Source organism: Maylandia zebra, linkage group LG8 (assembly GCF_041146795.1).
Source record: "Maylandia zebra isolate NMK-2024a linkage group LG8, Mzebra_GT3a, whole genome shotgun sequence".
In the NCBI taxonomy this organism is placed as follows: domain Eukaryota; kingdom Metazoa; phylum Chordata; class Actinopteri; order Cichliformes; family Cichlidae; genus Maylandia; species Maylandia zebra.
In genome coordinates, this window is record NC_135174.1 from 5,978,306 (window position 1) to 6,006,296 (window position 27,991).

The 27,991-nt window shown below is 40.7% G+C and overlaps 1 protein-coding gene across 4 annotated transcripts in view; it reads right to left on the reverse strand.

The window, feature by feature from the left end:
- The window catches only part of radil2b (Ras association and DIL domains 2b), a 34,973-nt gene that overhangs the window by 3,260 nt on the left and 3,722 nt on the right, over positions 1 to 27,991 (reverse strand). Inside the window, exons 1-16 of one of the 4 annotated variants that reach the window (XM_076887228.1) lie at positions 27,303 to 27,367; positions 26,860 to 27,065; positions 25,428 to 25,602; positions 22,438 to 22,670; positions 21,040 to 21,461; positions 15,209 to 15,505; positions 14,707 to 15,099; positions 14,131 to 14,168; positions 13,819 to 14,045; positions 13,457 to 13,569; positions 9,489 to 9,753; positions 6,014 to 6,186; positions 3,833 to 3,977; positions 3,586 to 3,752; positions 396 to 873; positions 124 to 320 (exon numbers count right to left, since the gene is read on the reverse strand). In XM_076887228.1, the coding sequence (XP_076743343.1) occupies positions 124 to 320; positions 396 to 873; positions 3,586 to 3,752; positions 3,833 to 3,977; positions 6,014 to 6,186; positions 9,489 to 9,753; positions 13,457 to 13,569; positions 13,819 to 14,045; positions 14,131 to 14,168; positions 14,707 to 15,099; positions 15,209 to 15,505; positions 21,040 to 21,461; positions 22,438 to 22,670; positions 25,428 to 25,602; positions 26,860 to 26,917 (3,381 nt within the window). In that variant the 5' untranslated portion in view covers positions 26,918 to 27,065; positions 27,303 to 27,367. Of the gene's footprint in view, positions 1 to 123; positions 321 to 395; positions 874 to 3,585; positions 3,753 to 3,832; positions 3,978 to 6,013; positions 6,187 to 9,488; positions 9,754 to 13,456; positions 13,570 to 13,818; positions 14,046 to 14,130; positions 14,169 to 14,706; positions 15,100 to 15,208; positions 15,506 to 21,039; positions 21,462 to 22,437; positions 22,671 to 25,427; positions 25,603 to 26,859; positions 27,066 to 27,302; positions 27,368 to 27,991 lie in introns of those variants that run through there. The other 3 variants (XM_076887227.1, XM_076887226.1, XM_014410979.4) reach the window with 3 other exon arrangements.

A 27,991-nucleotide genomic window follows, 5' to 3' on the forward strand; every position in this document is an offset into this window, starting at 1 on the left:
TTTTTCTTGAAATAGATCTTCAACTTTACTCTTGGAATTTCATCGTCATAAAATTTTAGCTGTGCCATAGATTCTGCTAGCCCTGTGACGAACTGTCTACAGGTTAAATTCTCGTTGACTTACCCTTGTGTCTATTAGAGCAAGACCAATCCCTCTTTCACCTCGCTCCAGCTCCAGGCTAAAAACCTCTTCATCTGCTTCTTCTTCATCTCCGTGCTCCTCCTCTTCTTCTTTTAGTTCTACGAGTGTTTTCATATTGCTGCAATCGGACTTTAAGCGGTCTACTTTGAGAGCAGCTAAGCACTGAAACACTAATCCACCTGGAGAGTAAAACAAATGATATGTTCAAAAAAAGACGCAGAGAAGAAACTAGGAATGGAAATGTCTTTCTATACCTTCATCATGTGCATCTACACCAGAGAGCCAGGGAAGTGTCTCATCATCAGACTTCATCCATTTGTCTTGGTCTTCCTTCACCTGATCAGTTCGACCTAGTATGAGGGGACTGTTAGGTGGGGTGAGGAGGCAGGAGGGGTCCAGGACTGACCTCCTCGACTCGCTGGTCTCAGTCTCTCTTGTCTGCAGCTCTAGATTTCTTAGCTTTTGGGACAAAATATTGGCACCAGAGGAGCTGAACTCATCCAGGTAGCTGGTGAAGAGAGGAAAGGGTGATGGTGTTGAAGGCGATGATGGTGATGGCGGTGATGGGGGTGAAGGTGGTAAGGGAGCAAAGGTACTTGAAGGGGAATGGTGATTTTGGTCACTAGGCTCCCATAAGTTCAAATCAGCTTGTAATGTATTCAAAGTTTCTAGACTGCTGTTTTGAAGATTAGCCACATTAGTCAGGTTAGCCTCCATTTGAATCCCATCACCCTGGTGGACAAATAACATTAGAACAGCATGAATAGATACACCAATGAGCATAAAAACAGCCACCATAGTATAGTTCATTGTAACATGATGTAAACGATAAAAAGGGTGTCACCAGATTTATTTTTTATTGCATTATTGTCTGATGAAGAACTTGTGACTGTGAAATGTGCAACAAATATGCCTGCAGTGTTCGAGCTGTTGATTTTTCACTTTTAATGGTCACTTTCAGGCCTAACATCTGCCCTTGCTCTGGTATAGATATGTGATTAGCTTTCTAGTCTAAGGAGCTTGGAAAGAAAAAACATCTGGACTTCTTTAAGTTGCTTGAAGACATTTCTGCCATGTTTCGGTTTTGTACAGGCAGGAGAAGGACCCAAATGCAAAACTCACGACAACAAAATTAAACTCAAAAAGCTGCTTTATTCCAGAATGGCATGGAAAACTAAACTAAACTAAACTAAACTAAACTAAACTAAACTAAACTAAACTAAACTAAACTAAACTAAACTGGGACATGGATAAACTGACACGCACGGAAACACAGCCATGAGGGAGACTACGACACTGACAAAGAGAAACACAGGGCTTAAATACACAGAGGGATAACGAGGGAATGAGACACAGAAGGAGAGCACAGCTGGGAGTAATCAGGCTGGACGAGACAAGGGAAGCAAAACTAGAATCACTCACATGAGACATGAACCTTCAAAGTAAAACAAGAAACACACTGACTGAACTCTAGACATGCAAACTTAACAGCAACTGAGAAGACAGAACATAGGGACCTGAAACATGGGACAGAAAGGCACAGTAGACACAACGTGGACATAACGCCACAGGGAAAGAGTAAAACAAAACACAGAACCTCTTAGAAAATAAAATAGGAAACATAATGAAACGCAGACATGACTACATGAATTTGACAACATAACAGACATGAAACACATGAAGGACAAGGGAGACTTAACAGGGGTTGGAAGACACAAGGGGAATCTAATAACAAAGAACTAGAAAAACTCATGAGCTTAATCACATAAACATCCAAATAAACTAAACTCAAAACACTGGGTCATAAGACCCAGGATCATGACAATTTCACCTCTCATCCGAGAAGCTTCTAAGGTCGAATGGTGGAGAGTCCTGGATTTAAACCCTGTGGGAGTGTCCCCTGTAGAGGGTCAATGAACCCCTTAATGATCCTCTACCTAATCACACGAGCCAAGGTGTGAAAACGGGTGTAGGTCACAATCAGCTAAGGTTTCGGGTGAGCTCATTGTGAAGCCTAGCCCCACCCTATCATGTGATTTCCTGAGGTCAGAAGGCCCAGGATATGAGTGGGCGTTAAGGCATCTGGGATCTCAAAACTGGATTATAGATGGCAGAGAGTTGGTGTTGTAAACCACTGTTCAAAGATGGTCGATCACAGTGAACATAGATGCTTCTTTCACTCCTCTTTCAAACCATCTGTCCTCTCTGTCCAAAATGTGAACATTGGCATCCTCGAAAGAGTGATCATTGTCCTTTAGATGCAGATGGACTGCTGAGTCTTGTCCTGTGGAGGTGGCTCTTCTATGTTGTGTCATGTGTTTATGTTTGGTCTCTCAAATGTAGAGGTCTGAGCATTCCTGAGTATTCCTCGCACATACACTACATTGTTAATTTTGTGTTTAGGAGTTCTGTCTTTGGGATAAACTCGTTTTTGTCTGAGAGTGTTGCTGGGTCTGAAGTATACTGGGATGTCATGCTTGGAGAAGACTCTCCTGAGTTTTTCTGATAAACCTGCTACATAGGGGATGACAATGTTGTTGCGTTTGTCTTTCTGATCCTCCCTGTTGTCTGTCTAGTTGTTGTCTGGTCATCTTTTCGGTGCCTCTTTGCTGACTTGATGAAAGCCCAATTAGGATAACCACATGTTTTAAAACTCAGGAGAGTTTTTTCTTTCCAAGCTCCTTAGACTACGATGACCTGGATGACTGACAACCTTCACAGATGATCAGCTTTCTAGTTTTTCATAAAATCATCGACAGATGTTTTAACGTTTAAACGGGCCCAGGCTAGCTGGGACTTCCAGTCTCTATGCTAACTGACTGTTACTCTCAGTGACTTAGTGTATAGCTATTAAATACTGGAATTTGAATATTAAAGACAAGCTGAAAGCTGAACAAGAAGCTTTTCTTGAAAAAGGACTGAGTGGTACTAGACTTTTTTTGTTGTTTTTCAGTTGAAAGCGACATTTTTTAAAATAACATTCTTCCTTTGAAACCGATAATGTGGCTACCTGTTGGACATCACTTCTATGTGCAATCTTTGTTTAGCTCTTTGAATTTGTACTTGCTAAATACCCCAATATATTCTAGTTACTGGAAAGAAACACTCAGTAGAGCTAAGAAACCGGTCAGATCGACTAAGAACTGCTGAACTTTATTAATTAGCAGTTATTACTCCTAATTAGCAAGTGTCATCAGACTAACACTACAGACTAAGAAGGTAAACACAGTAAAAATCAACATGGTTGGTTTTACACTGTTTGCTTAGTGGTGCTAGCGCTTAAGCTAAAGCTAATGCTGCTATAGCCTCACAAGGCTGCTAGCATGACGAGAAAGTTTTCTGACATATGTTTTTTTTAGCAAAGGCTTCCAATCTGACTTTATGTGCAAACTTTATACTTTTATGCTTTATATAAAATATTATTTCTTTTTGCAATTTTCTTACCTTGTGGTCTTCAGCAGTTGAGAGATTTAAGGTGGAAATAAACTCTTTGAGCTTGTCCAGTTCTCTCCTCAGGGCTGAATCTGTTACGGCTCTTCTCAGTTGAAGCTGGTAGCCCACGTCTGGCAGCACCAGTGGATGGTGGGTGTCAAAGCTCTCAAGAATGTCAGCTAAGCAAGAAGACGGAGTGTATTAAAATGAAAAAAATGAAAGGTAAGATTATTGTGTTCACAGTACACTCACTTCTCACCTGTTTGGCGTGCTGCAGCTTGTTCTTGCACTGAAGGAGTCCAGGTGTGTCTACAAGGCGATGCTGGGCTATATAGACTCAAAAGATGGTTCAGCTGGGCTGGACTCAGGGCAGGATAGTCTAAGCGAAGAGAAACCCATGTTTTCTGTGTACACACACACACACACACACACACACACACACACACACACACACACACACACAGTGCATTAGAATGATTCTTCTACTACATTTTCATCTGTTAAGTTAAATAAAAACTTTCTTTAAAAAAAGAAAAGCGCTATATAAGAAGCTGTACAAGTCAGTTGTCTTTTTTGAATACAGTTACAGCTGCTCAACGGAAAGGTTTGTATGCTGTTGTGAAAAGCAGCCATTTAAAGGTGAGTACCTAAAAACTGGGACCAACGACCTTAAGCCAGTGTCCCTCAAACCTGACTGGGGTAACCCTGATGTCTCGGTCAGCTTGAGCTTGAACTTGATGAACTACCCACATTCATCCACAGGTTTAAACAGAACTAGGAAATTTATCAACTGCACACAGACTGTTGAATCAGGGTTTAGTATACTTCCCAAGGACACTTCAATATGTAGACGGGAATGACCTTCCAAATATCAGACCACCCACTCTACTTCCTGAGCAGCAGTTGAGCTGTCTATCCATCAAGAAAGACTTTGGTCTGAAATGTTTTCGGTTGGGGAATGTCATTTTTCACAACAAACAAATCTTCAGCAACTGTGGGATGCTATCACATCGCTATGGACCAAAATTTCTAAGAAATGTTTCCAGCACTTTGTTGAATTAGTTCATGTTTAAATATGATGTTAAGCAAACACAGGGCAAGCAAGTAGATGCCTTTAGGCTAAGTGCAGTATGTCAGTTAAATGCTGGAACGAGAAACATCATCAAACCATCCATCCATCCCTTCTCTTCCACTTATCTGGGCCGGGCAACAGCCTAAGCAGAGGAGCCCAGACCTCCCTCCCTCTAGCCAGCTCCTGTAGCTCATTTCCAGGGAAACACAGAGGCGTTCCCAGGCCAGCTGAGAGATATCATAATTCCATGGTGTCCTGGGTCTGCCCATGGCCTCCTGCCGGTAGGAGATTCCAGAACACCTCACCAAGGAGGCGCCCAAGAAGCATGCTAACCCAAACCACCTCAACTGGTTCATTTTGATGTGGAGGAGTAACACCTCTACTCTAAGCCCCTTCTGGATGCATGTGCTCCTCACCCTATCTCTAAGGGAGATGCCAGCCACCCTTCAGAGATAGTTCATTTCTGACGCTTGCATCTCATTCTTTGGGTCACTACCCCGAGATTGTGACCAAAGGTGGGAGTAGGGACCTAGAATGTCCGTTGGCTCTCAGCGAAGGCGGTTGCACTTTTTCTCCTCTCCTCCTTACCCTTATCTTCCCTGCTTAGCCTCTTGTCCTCGTCTTGTCTCGTGTGCATTACTTTCCCTGGAACAGTCTCTCACTGTCGTTCTCTAAAACCTAAAAGAGAATTATGGATTTGATCAACTGGTCTCTGAATGCTATTGACACCCTTTTCTCAACGAGGAGTCTGGGCTCGGGAGAGCCCGAGTGCCCTGGAGGGACTTTCCCTGCCGGATACACGATGGACGGGTGGCAGAACTGGAGGGTCATGTGCCTGGCGGGACTGTCGATCGAGGACGCTGAAGATATCTACCTATTCGGAACCATGATAACAGGGTTCTTGCTGATCGGAGCTGGCTTGGCCCTGGTTTATCGGAGAAATAAGAGAGCGGAACCGGCTGTTCAAACCCCCCCAAGGCTGCCCGCTGGAATCGAAGCGATGGGACGAGGCGCGACCTCTCACAACGAACGCAGCATGGTTAACACCTTGGAGACGCTTACAGCTGCTGTGAAGGCTCAAAACAAGACCATTGAGCGTATGGGGGGATACATCAGAGAGAGGCCTGCTCAAAATGAGACCCTTGAGCGAAAGTTGGAACACATCGCGGAACGGATCACTGCAGTTGTGAGGTCTCAGAATCAAAAGAATGATAACACCATGGAACAGAAGTTTGATACCATCATGGGGAGGCTCGCGGCTCTCCAACGGGAGATTGAGAGACCAGCGTCAGAGTGTTAAAGAGCAGCTTGAAATTCTCCTGGGCTGTTCGCATGGAAAATCAACAAAATCAACATCGTGTGCTTTACCTGCAGTAAATTCTTTCTAGGCGTTGCCAGCAGATTGACAGCCGATGAGAGTGTGTGTGTGTGCTCCAAGGCTAATTCTCCCAGTCCGGCTGCATGGGCCCAGTCAAGGAGCAGGTCAAGATTGGCTCGTATTCGCACACCTCTGGACCACTGATAGAACCCTGGCTCAGATCCTGTGTGCACAACAGTATTAAACATGTTTTATGTACTAATGTATAATGTACAGTAAGTTTAGATATTAGTCTCCCAACTATATATGCACAGCTCAGAATTGGGGCATCCTCCTAATGAGCTGAAGATGGTTTCCTGGGGGATCTCCTTCCAGTTCTGGACTTGGGCATCACTGAGCCCCTGGACAGTGTGAGATGCAACATGGTGGAGGTCATTTTGTAGTTCTTGCAGTGCTCCTGCTGTTCCTCCTTCCACAAAGGAGCAGGTATCAGTCCTGCTGATAGTTTAAGGACCTTTGACATCCCTGTCAACCTCTCCCAATTTTTGGGGGGTAGGGTTATTTAGAAGGTTTAATGAGTTTGTTATATGATTCTTTTAAAATGTTTTTTTTAACTCTTGTATTAATTACTTACACACATGGTTATATTTTAGCCAATATGATAACTGAAAATGTAGAAATCTCAACTTCTCTTTATGTTGGTAAAAACCTGCTGTAACCTATTGATTTATGGTTATTACAGTTGGGTATGTTTAGCTCTTTCATTTGTTTGTTGAATTATAAGAAACAGACAACTGCTATCTTTATTGCATATTGTTAATTTCCCACAGTAGAAGCACTTCGGTTTAAGTCGGCACCTTCATACTTCAGAAGAAATACAAAGGAGACAAGTGAACAAGTTCTGCAGCCACTGCTAAATCTCTTGATGGCCACTAGAGGGCAGGGCAGTTACAGCTAAATGTAACTTCTGTTAGTACATAAACGTTCAGGCCTTAAGAACTTAATTATGAGCCAAGAGATATACGGGAAAAGATGCCAAACACGCTGTAAGTTTAAGCCATACATGATGCATCACAATCTCTGTGCCAGTATAGAAGAAAAGATGAAGTGCAAAGAAATTCATGACAAATGTGACTCAGTGTAAATGTTATTACAAAGTTAGGGCAGAACACTCACACAGTTTTCCCATTTAATAGTAACAATCTGATCTTCTTGTGACTGATGAGGATAATTCACTAGTAGACGAAAGACTGAGAAGTAGTCGTGGTATAAACTGTGAAGACCTGAAAAGGTGAAATGATTCTGCTGACCTATAAAATTATCCACTTCACTTTTTACTACTTGTCAGCTGAGACTATCAGGAAAGACGACGCTCGAACCAGCAAAAATGTGTTGAAAGAACTTGAAGGCAACTATGTGAAACTACTAAAAGATTTTGTGATTTGGATAAAAAGTGAAAGCTACTGAGATTTCTCTAAGGTCATTTAATGCATGTCAAGAAAAAATGTTCCAGACTTTAACACTCTACATTTATAAAGGCTAATTTACACTATGGAGCCCTGCTTTTAAAAGCTGCCATATGTTTAACACAGTCTGTGAGGCTGGATTTAAGAAATAAGCCTTAATAGTTTTTAGAACATGTTTAGCGCCATCTTGTGCCAGTACAGAACATAATGTCACCGGGTTGGTTGGTTGCAGCTCACAGACATTTTTAAGTTTATGTTAACTAACTAGTGACAGAACCAATAACCCAGTGAAAATCAAGGAGAAAAGGCAGTCTAAGGGGGGTTACTTTTGTGCTGCCTCTGTCTACAACAATGAGTTTTATTCTAAGCAACCAAAGATATAGTGTCCACTTTCAGTCTCTGTCTCTTAAGCAGTAAGTGGATTTCCTTGTTTAGCTACCTGTACTGAAATTGGAAAATCCACCTGCCAGCTATAACGTTTGGGGTCCAAGCATTTTATAAATGAGGACTGTGTGGAGGAGAGCCTGCTTGAGTTACCAGACTGAAAAGCTGGTGTCCGAAACCAAGCAATCAGCTGGCAAAGCAGAGGTCTGCAAGTTACGATATTTTATGCAGTAAATTTGTCTTTCTTTTCCAAGCACAGCCAAACAGTTTACAACATAACAGGTTACTACGTGTGCATCACACCACAAACCAAATTGTGCTTCTTACCGAAGCACAATCGGGGATCTTGACATCCATCAGCATGGACGTTATGTTAATCCTAAACTGGTGTGATGTCTGTGGTGTGACGTGCTTGTAGTAAACAGTTTTTTCTTAAAACATAGTTTTTGGTCTGCGTCGGTTGGAATAATTGGTTCCCTGAAAGCAGAGACTTTGCAGAGTAAATAAATAAAAACATAACGACATACTGTAATTATAATTAGATAGTGCTCTACTGTTTTTGCGTTTTGTGTTATCCTCATGACTAAGGTGTGTTCATTTTGACCTTGTTTTTTAATATCTCTGCAAAGTAATTTGTGACCTGTTTTTGTCTAAAAAAAAAGTACCCTGTAAGTAAACTTTACTTACTTACATAATTATTAACCACAAACCCCTGTGAAACACTGCAGGCAGCTTACGGCGTAATTGGACGTGCACTTCTCTATAAATTTAACAACAAGCTGCGTTAAGGCAACCCGCAGCGACTGTGATTGGCCTGTTCTGTATCATCGATTCGACCTATGCTACTGTTTCACTGCAGATTTTGAATTCATCAGTGCAAGGGTAACAGTCATTGTCAATATAAGGAATAATAATCGCAGCATCAGCACAAGGAGTCACAAATGTCAGCAAGTTCCTGAAGCGAGATTGATGAAACTACGGGAATGGATGTGAGGGAATGTACAATGATGTGGAAAAACTTGACGGACAAATATGTTTGCCCCTAAAAAATTCTGACCACAACACATAGTGGGGACCCAGGAGGGAAAAAATTCCCAGCATTCCCACAAGCACCCACATAAATGCTGGCAACAGTGTTGCTGACTTACAGTAGATTACATTGTAGCTTCTACAAAGATTCAGCACAGAAGTCTAAATCAGGCTTTAAACCTCAGAGGGTTAAAGGTCGTAACTGGCTAACCAGACGTTACAAATTTGACCAGTAATTCTGTACATGCAGGTTTTTTTATGTTCTAGTGGCATTTGAAATTCAAGCGTAATTTAGAAAATGCTTCAAAATATTTGACATTAGTTATCCTGATAATAGACTGAACAAGAATGTACCAGTTTCCAGGTTATCCAAATATATCTAAATATCTAAGGGGTTTGTACTTCTTTTATTTAGTGGTATTTATGTGCTAATATTAATTATTAGGTATCTTTGTCTGTGGGTTAGACTGATGCAGCCTATGAATGCACTTTTCTAACTCGTCACTGAGCATTCCTTTCTCTTATCCAAATATGGTCACCTTGCCTAAAAAAACCTCTCAAAGGTTAATGCAGCAAACAGTGGCTACATCCATCTTTAATATAGTCTATGATACAGACACTGGAACACCCCAAGCAACCAGCGTACCTCTCTCCATGAGTGAGTTGAAGAGTGATGCATTGATGAAGTAGAAGAGGTAGCTGATGAGCTGAGAGGAAATCTCCGGGTGAACCTGGCAGTCGGAGACTAGTGTCAGGCACTCGGTCAAAACCTCCACCACCTGCTGGATCTCCCCAGGGACCTGCAGTCCTCCGCTACCCAGGACCTGAGCGCTTTCACTGGCTGTACTCAGGTCAGAATTTTCCCTGAACGGATTGCAATCCAAAAGTCCTGGCAGGAGTGGGTAAAGGACCTTGTGAGACAGAAAACAAATGTGCAGCTTAGAGTCACTCAGTTTTGATGTGGAGCTGGCAATTGTTGATAATTCCTGTGGGTCAATTTGAGGTTGGAAAAGTTAACTTTGTGTGGTGTATGTTCTGATTAGCAGGATAAAATAAAACACGTAACCCCCTAACCTAGAATTCAGACCACCCACAATTTCCTGGCGTGTCTGTCTCACACTATAACATAGCTGATAGAAGACTGGGTAGACCCAACCAGTGCTCGCAGAAATAAAAAAGACATAATGTTTTTAACATTTCCTTCCTTTCAGTGAAAGGCCCTTGGTGTTCTTCAGGGCGAGCCCGGACAACGGCCGCTTTGTTCAGGCTAATTGTACACAGACATCTCCCTTCCTCTCCGATCTCACTCTTAGACCCACCAAGCATCCGAGGCCAACTCCAGCCATAGATCACATTCCTAAAAAGCTGAATATGGCTCGTGTGGGCTTGGCATTGCACTGCAAAAAGAACTGCTGAGTGAAGGGTTTTGAAGCAATCCACCCTGAGGAGATCAGTTTACTTTCACTAACGCTCTGAAGCTAGGAAAGGCCGAACATGAACAGGAGAACGTAACGACCACGGATCCCACTGCACATAAGACGCTGGAAATGGCTGAACAATAAAGCAAATAATCTTGCAAATGTTGCTGGTTGGAAAATATCTCTCAGTGGAATCAGGGCAGAGAGGATTTATTCACTCAGCAGCACTGGATTCTGGGATTACCACATGCATCCATGGCACGTATTAGCCTGGGGTAAAAAAACATAAAACTGCATTCATTGTGACGAACACGTAAACACGCAGTCTGCCCACAAGCCTGTTAAAGTACGCCTTTATTCATCACGACATGTCTTCAGCTGCAATAGCTGCTCACCAGTGGCGCCTTTTGTTTTCCATCCCGCAGCAATAACCCTCACATCAGATGGAAAGCCATGAAAAACTCCTAAATAAACAGAGATTTAAGAAACTTTTAGCATGTCTGCTGAGATTTAAAGCTGAATTTGCTGTGATCTAGGAGGAGTTATAATGTTATCAAACAAGAGGTTTTTCCTGGGTCACCTTGTGGAGCAACCTGTCAGGATTTAATATAACTTTATACTGCCTCAGACAAGCTACACTACATAAAACGCTACTGTAGACTAACAGTGGTCACACCACAGGCCTCATGGCTCTGAGCTTTCTAAGTTGTGGCGTTCATGATGGATGACAAAACATGCCTGGATTAACAGGACAAGACCAGAAAAAAGCAAAAATCAAAGAAGACTATGTGAGAAGAAAGCGAGTTCAATCTGCCCAAACAGCAGAGAAATAACTTTATCCTCTTCTCTTTTGTCTAGTAATCAAGATTATGCAGCACAAATAATACCTCACATTAACCCATCCTTGGCTCATGAACGATTCATAGAATAGATTACAATAAAATAAAGTTTTAAAAGATACATTCAGTTAAAATAAGATCTACGTGGTTTAATTCAATTCAATTTTATTTATACAGCACCAAATCACAACAACAGTTGTCTTAAGGCGTTTTATATTGTAAGGTAGACCCTACAATAATACATACAGAGAAAAACCCAACAATCATATGACCCTCTATGAGCAAGCACTTTGGCGACAGTGGGAAGGAAAAACTCCCTTTTAACAGGAAGAAACCTCCAGCAGAACCAGGCTCAGGGAGGGGCGGGGCCATCTGCTGCGACCGGTTGGAGTGAGAGAAGGAAGACAGGATAAAGACATGCAGTGGAAGAGAGCCAGAGATTAACTGTACTTGACTTTACCAATCAATCTATCTTCCTTCAGCAATTTTAAGTTCACCGCAAGTGACGCTGTACAAGATGGATAAAAAAAACCAACAGCAACAGTATTTTGGTGGAGAAGGTGGCAGTTTGTTGTAATACCCTGTTAACATTTAATATCTGGTCAAAACTGGGACAACTGGTGCTTTCCTGTGTCCCCTGAAGTTCTTCATGATCTGCTGTACCATTATATAACACAGCCGAACGAACTATTAGTTGCTCTAATTTGTAAATTGTTTTGTAGAGATAACTAACTGACAATGAAAAGGAAATTATAAATATTACCAGTTGATTGGATATACTCCAATAAAGTATTTTATAAGCAAAACGGTGCAGGAGAGAAGTTAAGGTGAACCAGCTGAACATTACATTTTCTAAAAGGTAAAATTATGCATCATGTTAGAAATTACTATCTGTAGGCAGGTATCTAGACCATATCCTCCAACACTTTTCCTCTTTAAAGAACCAGGGTCATATTACTGAGTTCCTTCCTTCACAGGAAAATTGTTTAAGAAAAGAAAATTGCAGCTGCCAGAATTTATGTGAGACCTCTGTTTTTCTATCTTTAACATGTCAGCATGTCAGGCTGGCTAATGTCATTTGCTAATGATGTCTTGGATGTGGCCTAATACTTGAAAAGACAGAACTCTTTAAATCTGCATTGTTCGTTTGAAGCATCACGGTAACTGGAAGAGGAGACTTCCATATCAACTATCAGCTTAAAGATGTAACTGTATGACTCCAAAATAGGACAGTCTCCTGATTAATTTTTTTTGGATGCTATTTTCACCCACACCCACACACTTAACTAGAAATTTATCTGAATCTTTCCTGGGCAGAGCTCCATGGGTGTGGCGCTTTAGTGAAAGTGCACAACTGGATACTGTGGCTACAATAAAATATGTTTTTTCTCTTTTCCCAAGGAACACTGTGTGAATAAAGCACAACATAAATCAATACAAACATACAGACTAAGAACTGTAAATGATTTACCTTTAGTGTCAGGAACTTGGCAAAATGTGCTTACTAGTTTTCCTACTGTGAGATAAGTATGAACATCAGTCTTTAGTCTAGGAACTAAAATTGGACCTAGAACAAGGAGACAACTAGCCTAGCTTAGCATAAATAATGGAAAGGAGCTTGACTAACTCTTAAACTTCTAGAAAAATTAGACAACCATATACCAATACAGACATTTCACTTGTATATTTGAATTAATAATTCTTTTTTTTGCCTTTGGGAAACCTGGCCTTTTTATTGCTCAAGGTGGAATCATAGTTTACTAACAAGGTGCTAACTTACTGGAATACAGTGTGTTTTCACTGGCAAGAAACATCCAAACTAAGAAGGAAGAAAGAAAGAGTAAAAAAAGAAGAGAAAAGCTACAAAGCTTGAAAACCAAAAAAAAAGAAGCTAAAAGGGTGCAAAAAAAGTAGGTCTTCATTACTTCATTAGTACAACTGTCACATCATACAGACATTTGAAACTTTGTTAGCATGAGAATATGTGCACAAAGTCCTTTCTCTACAAATAAAAAGTTGAAAGAAATGGTTCCTTGCTAACACACACACACACACACACACACACACACACACACACACACACACACACACACACACAAAGGCCCTTGGTGTCCCGCCTCTCTCCCATGTCACAATGCACTCAGTGTGGTCTGGCAGCATTGCTGCTCTGTCTGCTAGAAAGCTACTGGAATGCTAACTAAGCTCTTTATTCTCAGCCATTTGCAATGGGTGGACCAGATGATCTACAAGTTGTCTATGCAGGTCAGATCGTTTCCTTCCAGTTAAACCAAGGACATATGTAATCAGCAATTTGTAAACCGCACCACTGAGTCACTTCCTTGATAGTAGTCTGTTACCTTAGTGAAGTAGTACACACACTGCTGAAAGGCGAGCATGATGACCTCCTCTAGGACAGCTATCGTCTCTTCGCTGGCTGAACGGACGCAGGACATCAGAAGCTCTAACAATACTGAAAGGTATACATTCAGAAACGCATAAATGTCATGTAATCATATGGTTGGAAATGTGGACTGTGCTTCATAATGTTGCACTGTTTGGTTGCACTACTGCCCAGCATAAGATAAATAAGGAATATGATGAATTTTAAATTATGCCAGCAGAGATCAAGAATAAAAATCCGGAGTTGGAAACAAACAGAATAGCTCCTCTTTCATTATTATCATGGTTACATGCTCTCTACAGCACCTAAACAACTAACCCAAGTTCTTTACTTCCTTGCTCTCATCATCTTCCTTCTCTGGTTCCTCCTTTTGTTCCTCCTCTTCTCGGGCTCTCCACTCCAGAATAAGAGGCAGCTGGTGCTGAATGAGCTGCAGCAGCTCCAGGCTGTTTGACATCCACACCACTAGGGGGTGCAGTCCAGGGATCAGCTCTTGAAGGCAGAGAAGAGTGGGGTCTTCTGGGTTTGAACCTTCGCACCTGAGACTGCAACACAGGAGGAAAGCTGTGCAGTGTTCTCTGTGAACTGTAATATAATTAGTGTCGGGGAAATAAAGAAAGCTCTGCTTACACTTCAGGCTGAACTGCAGCCAGCTCCTTGGTCTGCTCCTGCACGACAAGATTAAAAGTTTTGGAGTGACTTAAAATAGCAATAGGTAAAATTGTAAGCCAGAGCCATCTGGGGGATATAACACAGTATTTCTCTGTTCTTCAGATAGTAACTTAATTTAGTAATTCAGTCCTTGGTTGCTACAGTGAACAGCAGTTTGAGTTCCTAAGAAATGATTCCCTGAAGAAAGTTCTGCTTTGGGAAATTAACTTTTGGAACAGAATTTTAAGCCTGATTTTCTCCCTGCAGACATTTTCTCTTTGGTCTCGGTGTGCTCGTGCTGGATGCACTCAGCAACACTTGAAAGTGACCTCTCCTTTGGTTAGCAGTGAAGCAGATGATTGAAAAAGACTGTAAGCACATCATGGCGACCAGCTATGGATCTCTTTAAATATTAACCTGTGCACATCCTTTTTTAAACATGAAATCTCTGATTTCCTGACATTGAACACATCTGGAGCAACTTTTTTTGCTTGTTGTTGTTATGCTCCACTTTAAAATGTGGCCGAGCTCCTTATGTCTGTTACTACAACTCACCCACATGGCACTCTGAACTCCACTTGCAATACGCAGCAGAAGCCTGCGTAGGTCTGACGTTTGAAGACAAACTGATGAATACTGAACACACATGCACAACAGGAATGCAACAGTCAATGGTGGTCTACCACTGATGCTGCTACTGCTCCCCATAGCAACAATCTCCTTCACAATAATGTCCTCGTCTTCAGCTGCATAGGTAAGAGTCAGACTGTGGCCTTCAGGTGATTTTAGAAATGGAGGCCCTCCGCTCAAGGGCAGTTTGCAGTTTGGGCTCTGGTAGGTGATGCAGGTGCTACAGAGGATCTTTTCGCTTGTAGTTGCAGAAGTGGTGTGACCTAGAGTCCAGGAGGCGGCAGACAGGCTGGGTTCAAGAGCATCACTGATCACTTCCTTTATTTTCCAGAAAGAAACAAGAAACATGAAACATGAAGCAGGATTTGCACTTAAGAAAAAATCCAAATTGATTAAAAGTAAAAGATTTTGGTTCTTGTGCCGTTACCTTGTGCATTGAAGCTAGAGGGTCTTTGAAAAGAAACAAGTAGTGCTGTCCCAACCCAATAATATCACCAGAGCAAAGCGGTTCCTCATTTCTCAGCCCTTTTCCATTCTTAGTGACCACGGCATCCTGACGCGGGCAGAGAACGGTGGGTGCAACGGCGCTGTGGCGAAGGAAGTAGCAGTGTCTCGGAAGAATATCAGCGGCAAAGAGAAGGATATCAGCCTTTGACCCTTCCTTGTGACCGCTTTGTTGACCAACAACAATATTTGGGCTGGCAAGGAGGTAGATGACAAAGTCCTGAGTGAAGAAATAAATGACAAGTTACCAAACAATCACCAAGAGTTCACTATATCTCATCTTCTCTCAAATGTATTCCACCCTGTACAGTGCCGTTGTCTGCTGGTGCTTTGTTCAGGCATGCTCAAAGAATTTCTTTTAGTATATAAAGAAGCATTATGATTACCTGACCTCCCATGTGAGATTTTTATTTTATTTTTTACTTTGGTATTATTGTTTTGGTTTTACCTGCTTCTTTGATTACATTTAACTTCCAGATCTACTTGGTTTAATTCAATTCTATTCAATTTTATTCATACAGCGCCAAATCACAACAACGGTCGCCTCAAGGCGCTCTGTATTGTAAGGTAGACCCTACAATAATACATACAGAGAAAAACCCAACAATCATATGACCCCCTATGAGCAAGCACTTTGGCAACAGTGGGAACTAAAAACTCCCTTTTAACAGGAAGAAACCTCCATCTTAACCAGGCTCATGGAGGGGCCCCCCCTCCATGAGCCTGGTTAAGATGGTGACCGGTTCAGGTGAGAGAAGGAAGACAGTATAAAGACATGCTGTGTTTAAGCACCAAAAGCTTTAGAATGGATCATAGTTTTGGTTCAAATCAGAACTTGCACAATGACCCAGTGACAGGTTCCAATACTTCTAATATAGCCTATGAATGGTTGCCTGAAGAGGATTTAGTGATAGTAGGAAAGCTAAAAAACAAGAATGCAAAGATCTGCTTAATACAATTCAATGACAAGTGTCTGCACAGTGAATGCTAGCATGCTGTACTTGAGTATAAACAGTGGTAAAAAAAAACAGCATTTAGTAACAGAAAGGTGTGTCCACACAGGCAAGGCCAACATGGAAATCTGTGCTGACACAAAATCTGTGACATTCAGTGACTTCAGTAGGGTTCAACTTTTCTGAACTTTGAGGCGAGCAACGGAAGTGACTGTCACTGAGCTCAAACCATATTTTAATTACCATATGACAGGATTGTAAATATATTTGAGGGTTATCCAGTTATCCAGGCAATCGAAGTCTGGAATGTCCGCTATCAACCAACCATCAGCAATAAAGCAAATTGCTACTGGTGTGAATGCCATAGACATTCCAGACAGACCTCTGAGGTCTAAGTCATCGTAGGTGGAACACTACTATTAATGCTAACGCTAAACCTATATTTTAGAGAAGGTAAAAACTGATATATTTTTTTTATTTTTGTCTGATTAATTTCTTTGTACCTTGATTGCAGAGACTTGGGAGCACAATTTAAAGGTACAGTAAGTAATCTTTTGACATTATTTAGTAGAAAAAAAGACAGTTGTACTCATAAATATACATTGATTAGTGTATATGTACATCTTCTAAAAAACTGATGCATTCTCACAAACTCGGAATGACTTCATTAAAAATACATGGCAGCGAGCGCTCCTGTGGGAATTTGGAGGGATAAGAAAAGATTTTACACACTGTATCTTTAATAAAAAAGAAAAAATACATATTCTGATTGCCCAAGTTTAAGAAAGCATATCAATCACTGAAGAGCCAGCAGCAGTCTAGTTGCGGTTGAAGAATAGCGTCAAAATTAAAGTTGAACAGATGTTGCAGATGTTACTCTGTCATCAGCTCAAGGTGCTTCTTAAATAGCGCCTGAATGTCCTTGTTAGACTTTCTAGTAATAGGTTTGCATTCAAGAATCATTTTCTTCTGTCTATGCTGATCTGACACATGCTGCAAACTTCACAAACCAAAGGGTAACGTGAAGTCGGCTACATCGATCTTATATACACAGTCTGTGGTTAATCAGCAACATATCTGCAACATGTTAACAGACTGCATCCATTTGACTTTGTTTGGTCTGTAAAAAATGTTATAAAAAAAAAGGCTCAAATCTGAGTAATGAGTGCTTTTGTAATGCTTGAGTTCATTTTATGGATAGTGCTGTGATCTGGAGACACAACTACACACTTTAGCCCTTTTGTTAATCACTAACAAAAAGAAAGATTGAATTTAGTGCATTACGTCAGTCCACCATCAGCTATGTAACAGTCTCCCTCAAACAAAGCTTAGCAGTCTGATCATGTGGAGGTACTGGAATTAAAATCTAGATCCAAGCCTGATTAGACAAACAATGTTTTATTAGCCCCAGTGAGTGGCAAGCATAGTGTGTAGAGATTATTATGTTTGACATTCCCCTTGTGATGCTTGTGTTTTCCAACTGGACAGATTAAAGCTGAATTAATGCACAAATAAACTCTTTAAACCTTTATAATAGTATATCTTGGGGGTACATGATTATATTCTTATGAAGGGTATTTTGGGAAAGAGCTGTGACGCAGAGCTAAAGCACTGCAGAATCTGTGTATGTGTGTGTGTGCCTGCGTGTGTGCGGCTGTTGGCCACCGTTAAAAAACCACTGGTAATCAGTCAGGAAGCAGTGCCAGGCTTGTCTTCTTCTGTTTCCTGAACAGTGTTTTTATACTGACAGTTTTTCTACGTGCTGTTCACTGACCTTCACAATAATGATTCTTTCCGCTGCCTCTCACTTTCACTTAAGAAAACAATGGATTTTACAGCACATGTAACACTATACTTTAAAATGTAATGGTTTGCATATGGAAATATTTTTTAAAGAAGCTGAAAACAACGTACATGCAGCTAAAACTGTAGAGCAGTCTAAATTTACCGTTAGCTGAGTCGTGCCCAAAAATTATACCTCATCGTTTTAGCTAACCACACCTAACAGAGGCAGAGCTACTGACTGACTATAGCGGTTTTTAAGTGTAGAATCTACCTAGCTAACTGATAAAGCAAGTTCTTGTTCTATGAATTTTATATAAATGCATTTCAACTTAACAACGCATTAAATTGTCTGGTGAAAACTGCATGGTGCTAAAAGACTGAAGCTAAAACTGCCTATTCCAGTCAAAAGTTAGCATGCTCAGCAGTTGACATAAAAGACAGCAACGTATTCCATTGTGTTACTCAATGAGAGTAACGTATTCTGAATGCTTTGGATTCAGAATACTCTTAATATAAAATGAGTAACAGTAGGGTGGACATTAGTTGAGGCTGCACTTTATGCAGCGATTTCGTATAGAAAATTACTCGGCGCGTAAATAAAACAGGCCCGCGGCTGCGAACCGTAGTAAAGAGACCTCTGGCTAATATGTCGGGTTCCATGTCGGGCTCGTAGCCGAAAACTAGCTTTACTTTGTTGTCTGGGTCAACTTTGCTAACGAGAGACAGAGCGAGGCGTTGAAAGGCTGCTCCAACGGAAGTTATTGTTTTGGAGGAAAACACGAACACAGTGTACAGTCGAGTCTAAATAGCTTACTTACAACTGGGTTTGTCAGGCACTCTTTTTGGCTGCAGTGGTTATTATTATATTTACATGTTCCATACATGCTATGGCTGTAACACTCTGCCTATTGCCTTCATATTAAATAATTTTTTGAATAATACTTTTAAAAAAATATTTCTTCACGTCATTATGCGGGCCGCAAGTAGAGGTGGCATGGGCCCCGAGATTGAGAAACAGACTCAATCTCGGGGCCTCTCAATGTGTGTTTTGTTTGCATTTCCACCGGCGTGGAATTACCAAAAATAGAGAGGGCATAGCCTAATATATGAAGCAGGAAAAGATCGCAGTGTAATCCCTTTATTTCGCAAAGTAACTGTACTCTGATAACCACCTTTTTAAACAGTAACTGTAATGGTATACAGTTACTCATATTTTGTATTTTAAATACGTAATGCCGGTACATGTATTCCGTTACCCCCAACACTGGAAACAGAATCATTGTTATAGTGAAAATGTAACTATGAGTACAAGATAAAATGTTAAGATCCATTCTGGCCAACTGCAAAAAAGTATAGTTTCCTAATCCTAATCCTAGAAAGTGTTACCATTCAAAACATCTTAAGATGTTAACATTATAGGGTTTGAGAAGCTTGCCAAACATTTACCTAACAGTTCTTTACTGGCTTGTCTCACTGTGTGTTAACAGACCTCTCTCAACTGAATTATAGTTGTTATTTATCTGTCTCTCTTCCACTGCATGTCTTTATCCTGTCTTCCTTCTCTCACCCCAATCAGTCACAGCAGATGGCCCCGCCCCTCCCTGAGCCTGGTTCTGCTGGAGGTTTCTTCCTGTTAAAAGGGAGTTTTTCCTTCCCACTGTCGCCAAAGTGCTTGCTCATAGGGGGTCATATGATTGTTGGGTTTTTCTCTGTATGTATTATTGTAGGATCTACCTTACAATATAAAGCGAAATGAATTGTCTGGTTTAAGCTCCAAGAGGGACACAAGAAAAATGCTTTGCTTGAGGCTTCAGAATGAGACCTCACTAACCAATGGGTGACCTCACAGTGGCCTTGTCCATCTTATACATACAGGCTATATTTAGGAAGTGTGAGGTGAGCCCCTTTGGGGGGGTCAATGTAGTGATCATGCTGGTCCAGGACCAGGATAAATGAGGAGTGTTACATCTTTGCCATGCATATGGATAAAAATAATGCAGATTGCTCAAGTCCCAAACAGATGCAGATGATCAACAGTGGCAAAGCCTAAGAAGAGAATTTAAGGGAAATAACCAAATGAGTTTGCCAATACTGTTGTCTGCCATTATTTTTTGTTTTTGTTTCTTTTGTGGGAGTGAACAGTTGGTAGTGTTACCCAAACTCAGCATCCGGGACAAACTTCCACACAGTAAGTAAAAACACATGTGTAGTTATTATGAACAGGACCATTTTTTTAAATGTTGCACATACACACTTTTTAGGTCTGTATGTAGTGTACTGTTATGCTGCTGGTTCTGTAAACATAATATGATAGCTATTGCAACTTTTTAGAACAAATAAATGAGGGAGCTCTGGCAGTAGCAGTAGAGGACATCAAAGTTAAGTGGTAACAATAACTTGAAATATAGTTTGGGATTCACCTTTCATGAGCACAATTCACAATTTTATCCCCGGGAAACTTTTAAAGCATTGATTACTTAACTATAAAGATAAACTTTATGTAATAGCTGAATTGTCATGACACTTTAATGCCAATTCAGCTTGTGTGCATCAGTAATGCTAATGCAATGACACTGTAAAATACACTGCTAGTTTACATCTTTTTAGTGCGATCATATAAATAATGACCTGGTTGTTGCTGAAGGTTCTGAAGGTGAGGTAAATAAAACAGTAGCTAAAGTACACAGTGTAACCAAAAGTTTTTCAGTTTGATTATCACTTTCTGCATGTTTCCTGTCTTGTCCTATTGGCCGAAGAGGCAAATTGCCAGAAAAAATAAAACTGACATCAGATAGACCATTCCCTAAACGTACACTATTGTCTTTTTAGTTTTTTTTTTATCATATAAAAACACCACTCACCCGCTACTAAACTCTTTAAATGGACGATTTCAACACTCGAACATGTATAAAAAGCCAAAGCACTGACAGGCATTGCTGTTTCCTACTGCTGCTGACATATGATTGGAAAACTGCTTTTCGGGGTCAGATGCAGAGCGTGTGTTTGGATATGATACCTGCGCGGGGTTGTAGCCCTGCAGCAGTAGCAGGTATGGACAGTCGTGAGGAGGGTGAATAGAGTACTGTGTGGTGTTATCGTCGCTGCTCTCTGTCTCCTCCCTCTCCGACTCCTCTACTTCCTGCTCGCCTCTCGGCCTTGACGGACAGAGGTTCTCTGTTTTGGCCCCCTCTGAGGGAGCTGCAAGGCTGTGAATGTGATTCTGTTCTGGATGCTCAAAGCTTTGCACTGACGTTTGATTCGGGCACTCGCTTTCATCCTTGACACGTTTTTCGTGATCTGTGTCGTGTTTGGTCTCTAAGAGGTCCATCTCACTTTTGCTCCTCCACAGTTTCTGGCTCCGGCTCATGGTTTTCTCTATGAGGGTGGAGGTCACTCTGGAGCGGCTCTTCTGCAGCTTACGAGCCTGAGCATTGATACCTGAGAGGGAGATGAATAAACAAATAAGAGAGCTGGGAATAGCGTTGTAACTACATCCAAACTGAGCTGCAGTAAAAATATACAGAGCTCAGGGCTAATGGAATGTGGTGATAGAGCAACACCCTTTTTTTTCTTCCTGAAGCAAGGTGAGGTGTGTGTGAGCCTCGGTCATTTGTCCATGGTGTGTTTATGCCAGGATGAACACAGAAGCACCATACAGGAAACAGACCTCAGTGGAAAGAAAGAGAGCTCATGGAAAAAAAGAAGAAAAAACGGCACCCCCGCAGCAGGCATCTACAAGCTGACACCGATAGAAGGCCATCACAAGCTGTGCCATTCATAAAAGCAAAACACATAACAGGACACAGTCTTACACTACGAACACAGCTGTGTCAACCACAGCTGGGGCCCCTAGTAGAAATGATTGTAGAAAATAGTCCAGCCAGTGCTGTTACAGTACCACGGAGTGTTTGTGTCAGGTATCTGTGGAAAGTTCTGGTGTTTTTCTTCTGTCACATCATCCCTTGTAAGGCCAATTAGATATTGTAGCAGTGTAAATCTTTTACAACATTTTGCAGCAAGCAGTGAAGTACAAAAGATAGGGTGTGTCACTGGAAGAAATCTAATTAAACAAGTGTGTCTGCGACATCAATTACATTTAAAGTTTTAAAGAACATTTTAATGGAACTGAGAGCAAATGTGATCCCCAAATTTGCAGCAGAAATTGAAAAGAAAGGAAAAAAAGAAATAGTAGACCTATTAAAATATAGCTTGGCCTATGTGGCTTGGCCTACTTTCACTGGAACAACAACGTGCCAACAAACCACATTTTTACTGTGAGAACTTTAAAACTGGGCTTAACACTGACAATGCTTCATTTACTGGTGAAGACTCCTATTCCAGGGCATGCACCCTGGTTCAGGATGTGGTATAGTGTGCAGCGATAACTCCTTATTGCCTTGTGGCTATAGCGTACCAGCAGTGATGGTATCCTTCTCTTTGGATGTCTTCTCCTCTACTGAACTTCTCTTCTGGATTTCGAATCGTCTTGCCAAACCATCTCTGGGTTTCCACAGCGACTGCAGGAGGAGGGGTTTTTCATGGTCGCCCAGTACTCGGAAACCTTCTGTTCTCCACGGATGATTACTAATGGAACCAATGGTGTCACAGAGAACGTAGGACTCCGCTTCCTCCTTTCTCAGGCCATACCTAGATCACAGTTAGCCATGTTATCATCCTTTCAAACCCAGAGACAGAGCACTAAAACAGTAGGCAGCAAAATTTCTCCTGAGAATTTCTCCTGGACAATATCATTAATTCTCTTGAGACCGAAGCATTACATTCAGAAGCACTCAAGGTTTATGTTCGCTTGTTAGCAGCTAACTATGCCTGTTTCTTCACAGTGGGTTTATTAAATGTTTCTTGCGTAAAACACCCTTCTGCTGTGTCTAGAAACAAATTTCTTAAAAGAAGTGACAGCAAATTGCAAAACTTTATACTGAGCTCAAAAATGCTTAAATGCTCTGAACAAGTGAGAGAGACTGTTCTTGAGTGCAATATTAGCTCATCACCAAAAGCAACTGCTTTCACATAAGTGTTTATATACATTACATGCAGTACTATGTAAAAGTGCAATAAATTTCTTTATACTTTACTAGGATAATGGAAAGGAAGTGCAGCAATTTACTGATTATATTGTTTTTCTATTCAGGTTTGCTAATAGCATTGGTAAAATGTTTGGTATTATTCACGTGTTGAGAAAGAAATTAAAGCATCTGTTTTCATAATTTCATCAGTTTTGACAAGATTAATCACCCCCTAAAACCCGTTGCCATTGATTTTCAGTTTAATTCTTGCATAATTTGGCATGTCTAAGTCTTTTCTTTCCCCTTTCCTTCCTTAAGAATCACTTTTTGAGCTCTCCACTGAAACATTTTCTGTTGAGGCTTCAATGAAGGGGGTGAAATGCATCTATCTGACCCTGTTTCAGGTTTTTCCAGTTTCTTAAGAACATGACTTTTAGATAATGTTCATCTGGCACATTTGCTTTCATCCATCACTAAACATTCCTCAACATTTTTTAAGGACACACTGCATAATGCTGAGATATGTCAATTTTCAGGCTAATATATTTCTGGGAATCTACCCTGTTGGTACAAAAATAAAATTTTATGCCCCTTAGATTTTGTTATCCTCAGCACTTTTGTAGGATCAGCTAAAAAAAATGGGAACAAATTGTGTGCTTGTGACAAGCTTTTAGTAACAAACTTTACTGTTCTTTGCTAAGTTGTCTATAATGTGTAGACACAACACTGATTCATCCCTTGAATTAGATGAGTTTTTGTGCTTGAATGATTCATTTACCAGTGTTAAGTGGTAAACAAGTAAGTAAAATAAAAAACCCAAAACATTCCTCTGAAAATGTCAGGTACAAGGACGGGACTGAATCAGCAGCTAACGTCAAGAGAAAAACTAAAAGACCTTTAGAAAATCTGGAGCTCTATTGCTAAAAACACTTACAAATTAAAAGAAAGTCTTCGTCTTACAGTACTGTACTAACTTTACAATTTATCAATATAATTTTGACTGATAAACCTTCATAGACAAACAAACACAAGGTCAAATAAGTCAAACTGACTAACTTACTGTTTGCTAAGCCATTACGCTACTGCTAATGTTAGCAAGCACTGCCTGTTAACTGAATCTTCAAGCCTTTAATCCTGCTTCACTTTTTCATCTTTTTATGTAGAGTGCATACATCCAACCTAACAAATCTACCATATCATTGACAAACTATTATGTGTGCATAGATTTCTTAGCAACTAGTTGCACATTTGTCCATACAACAGAATTAATATTTAACTTTAGAGTTGTTTTGTGCTTGCTTGTTGAATGTTAATCCAATATTCACTTTACTTTGGGCTTTAATTCGATTTCCATTTGCTCCTGAGGGAAATATCTGTATTTAAAGATGCTAAAACCCAACTTTGTTTGCCAGCTAGTTGCTAACTATGTCTGCCTTTGTTGCCGTGCATGTAGTGGGTTTTTAAGAGCTGGAAATGGGTTTGCTGGGAGTGAACCAAGTAAAAAATGCTTCAGGCTGTTAGAAACTCAACAATTAGCTCCAAGAGGCTAAAATGTTTGGTATAATTGATGGAAGCTGTAGAAACTAGGGGTGATTCTTAGTGGTTTCTTCACTGTTGGCACCATTTTTAACTTTACATATTGTAATGGGTCAATGGTTAACATTAAAGGAATTAATGCAGCTTTGACACATTTGTCTTCCAGATGTAACAGACCCTCCTTTTATTCTGTTTCTTTGAAGTAGTCAAAGCAGTATCTTATGAATATTACAATAAACCTGTTTTCATTACACAAAAAAATAATTATTTGAGAGTGTTTGCTGAACCGTTACTAAATGCATAAAGTAGTAATGGCATATTTAAATGTCACTGCTGCAGAGAATTATTTTCACTAAGAGAAAAGAGTCATGATTTACTCCTTCCTCTACAAAGTGAATACCGCTTGCATTAATCATCCCATTATGTTTTTTGGCTGAAATATAAGCAAACGCTGACAGACACTGATTCTCTAGAGGCTGCCTCGGAGCTGGGCCACACTGGCTGTCTTTAACACAAGCCTGTGGTTTTCTCTGGTCCTTTTCAGCAATACTAACTCAGTGGCCCTGTGTGCACTATACTGCAGTTATAACAAACAGAGCAACGGGTCATACCAACTTTGTTCATCTGAAATATACAATACTAAACACAGAAACGTAAATGCGCTAACCTTTCATCAGGCACTATAGCCAGTCTATAAAACTATTCTGACTGCATTGATATACAAACTCCGCTCCAGCAGAAGAAGCATATGGATATACATAACTCAGCCAGGCTCATGAGCAAACACACAAAGCAGGCACATATGGCAGGCAGACGCATGTTCCCAGATAACACATGGTCTCACCGTTCAAGGGCCTCTTTGACGAGCTCTTTTGCACTGGAGTGCGTGGTGGCGAGGACGCTTTTATAGTGAGCTCCTTCCAGGATTTCATTTCCAAAGATCTTCAGGATTCCTGGGGCAGTTATCTGATTGGACAGCTCAGATGGGTCTTCTGCAATTAAAGCATCTGCAGAGATCACTGCAGAAAGGGAAGGAAGGTTTAATGCTTTACTCAGTTGTGGTTTGGTATTATCGATGAAAGGCCAAACTTTTACATGTGATTACAAAAATTAGTTTTTATTAAAGGAGCTCCATGTTTTATTCTTAACTCTGCTAGAGTAGCTTTGTATGATTCACATTTAGTAAATACTATATTTACTTTTTTTTAACCTCATTCTTGAAGTCAGGTTAAGTCAGGTTTCCTCTGAGTTGCTGCCCATTAAAAAACAAAAGGTTTGAACAGAAGGTTGGTGGGGCTTCTGTGCTCAGGGCCAGTTTCGGTATATCTACTCTATCTTCACATCATATAGAGCCAAGAGTAGAAGAAAAACTGTCAGAAATTGAGTGGATAGAACAGCCTGAAGCCTGAAAAAGTATAACAGGTCCCCCTTCACGGAGCATTAGTAAAAAAGCATGCAGTAAAACAAGTTTAATGCTAACTGATGCAGTTTAGGCTGGTTCCTCAGTTTCTCTTTAGCTGATTGTCATTCAAAACCATTTTAACCAATTTCAGAATGCATATTTGCATTTGAATGCACTTTGTTTTTGTGACTTTCCAAAAATTGAAGGACAATGTAATGAAAAAATATGGTGAAAATTAATGTACAGTAAGTGCAGTGGTTCCCATATAGCACTTTTTTACTCTACGTGAACACTCAAAGCACTATATAATCACACTAGCATTTATTTCTACATCCAGGTGCTCTCTATCTCACATTCTCACTCCAATGAACATAATGGGAGCAACTCAGGTTCACTCAGGTTCAGCATCTTGCCCAAGGACACTTTGGCTGGCTAGGAATCACATTTCCTGCCTTCCGATAGTAGATGACCTGCTCTACACCCTGAGCCACAGCCCCTTACTGTACATCCATGACCCGCTGATGAATATTCTTTATAACACAAACTGCACAACTGATGCAGCCAGTTTAACTTAGTGGTATTGTTTGATTTAATCAAAACAATTATTATTAAAATGAAAACAGCAGAGGCAGAGCTACTCTGACTTTTATTTTCTAAACTGGCTCAGCCTGCATGCAAGATTTTGGTATTAATCTAAAGCGCTTGCAAACTAGTGCCAAAATAGCTCTGATGATATCATTTGGGTCATCGTCTTGCACATCATCACTTATCCCAGAGCCACAAGTCATCTGTGCTAAAAACACTAGCTGTAGCATTAGCACAACAAATCCTGAGTGTAAACATGCAGGGAGAAAGTAAAGTCACTGTGACGTACTGCTTCCCTTCCTGGTGTGGACAGACAATGATGACTTGAGTCCTGCAGTCAGTGCCATGGAGCCTGAGGTGGAGGTGGGGGTGCGGAGAAAGACACCTGAGAGGCGGTGGGTGTTCCGACGAATGCGGCTTTTGCAGGGCTGTCTTATGGCCACGCCCTCAGCAGATCTGCTAGCAGATGAACTTCCAGTGGATGAAGCTGAACTGCTAAATAAAAAAGTAAAAAAAGAGTGTTTGAGAAACATTTTGAACACTTACCAGCTGGAGGACTGATAAAGCCATCACATCGGTTCAAGATCAAGGAAGACATGTTTGCGTCTTCAATCAATCAGACAATCATCAGCCACAAAAAAAGGGAACCAAAACAAAGATATCAGAAAAAGCAAATCGAATCATAAAGTATCATGTCCATTCTTGAAAGCAGCACGTATGCTAGGCACATACCGTTCTGACCGTAATGCAGTGCTGCCTGGTTTCCTTCACCATGCTTCTCTAAGCTCTCTTGGGACATGAATGAAATAATCAAGTGTTGCTTTACTTCTGACTGAGCCTCTAAGCTACTTATCATTATGTTTCAAAGGTTCTCTGCAGTTACGCCACCACTTGGAAATAAACTATTTTACATGTCTGATTGATAATCTTAGCACTCCTAGTTGCACATAAGCAGTTGCATTAGAGGATAATGAAAGCTCCTTCAAGTTCTCTCGGCTCAAAATGTGGGTTTATTTGTAGAAGAAATACGCAGTGGCATTTTTTTCAGTTTGGTCTTCAGCTTCTGAATCAGGCCAATAGTCTTAAAAAAGGAAGACGAGCACCAGTAGCTGAGTTCATCATAGTGTAGTGTGTGTAGTAGTGTGCAACAATACTGCAAGGCTCTAGCTGTACCAAACTTAAGTTCATGTGTCCATGTTGAATTAAAAACCACTTGCCTGAGCTTTTTCAACTTTGAACTGAACTTCAGTGTGACAGTATCATTGTCCATGTATGTGTTAGTGCAGCTTCACTGCTGGCATCTTTATGGTTGTGTTTCTTCAAGGGATAAGTCCCTGTAGAGCAAGGTGAATTTTGCTGAATATCTTTCATTTAAAACCTCGTTTTATTTTATGATGAAATACTTTTGTAATGGCTCTTGT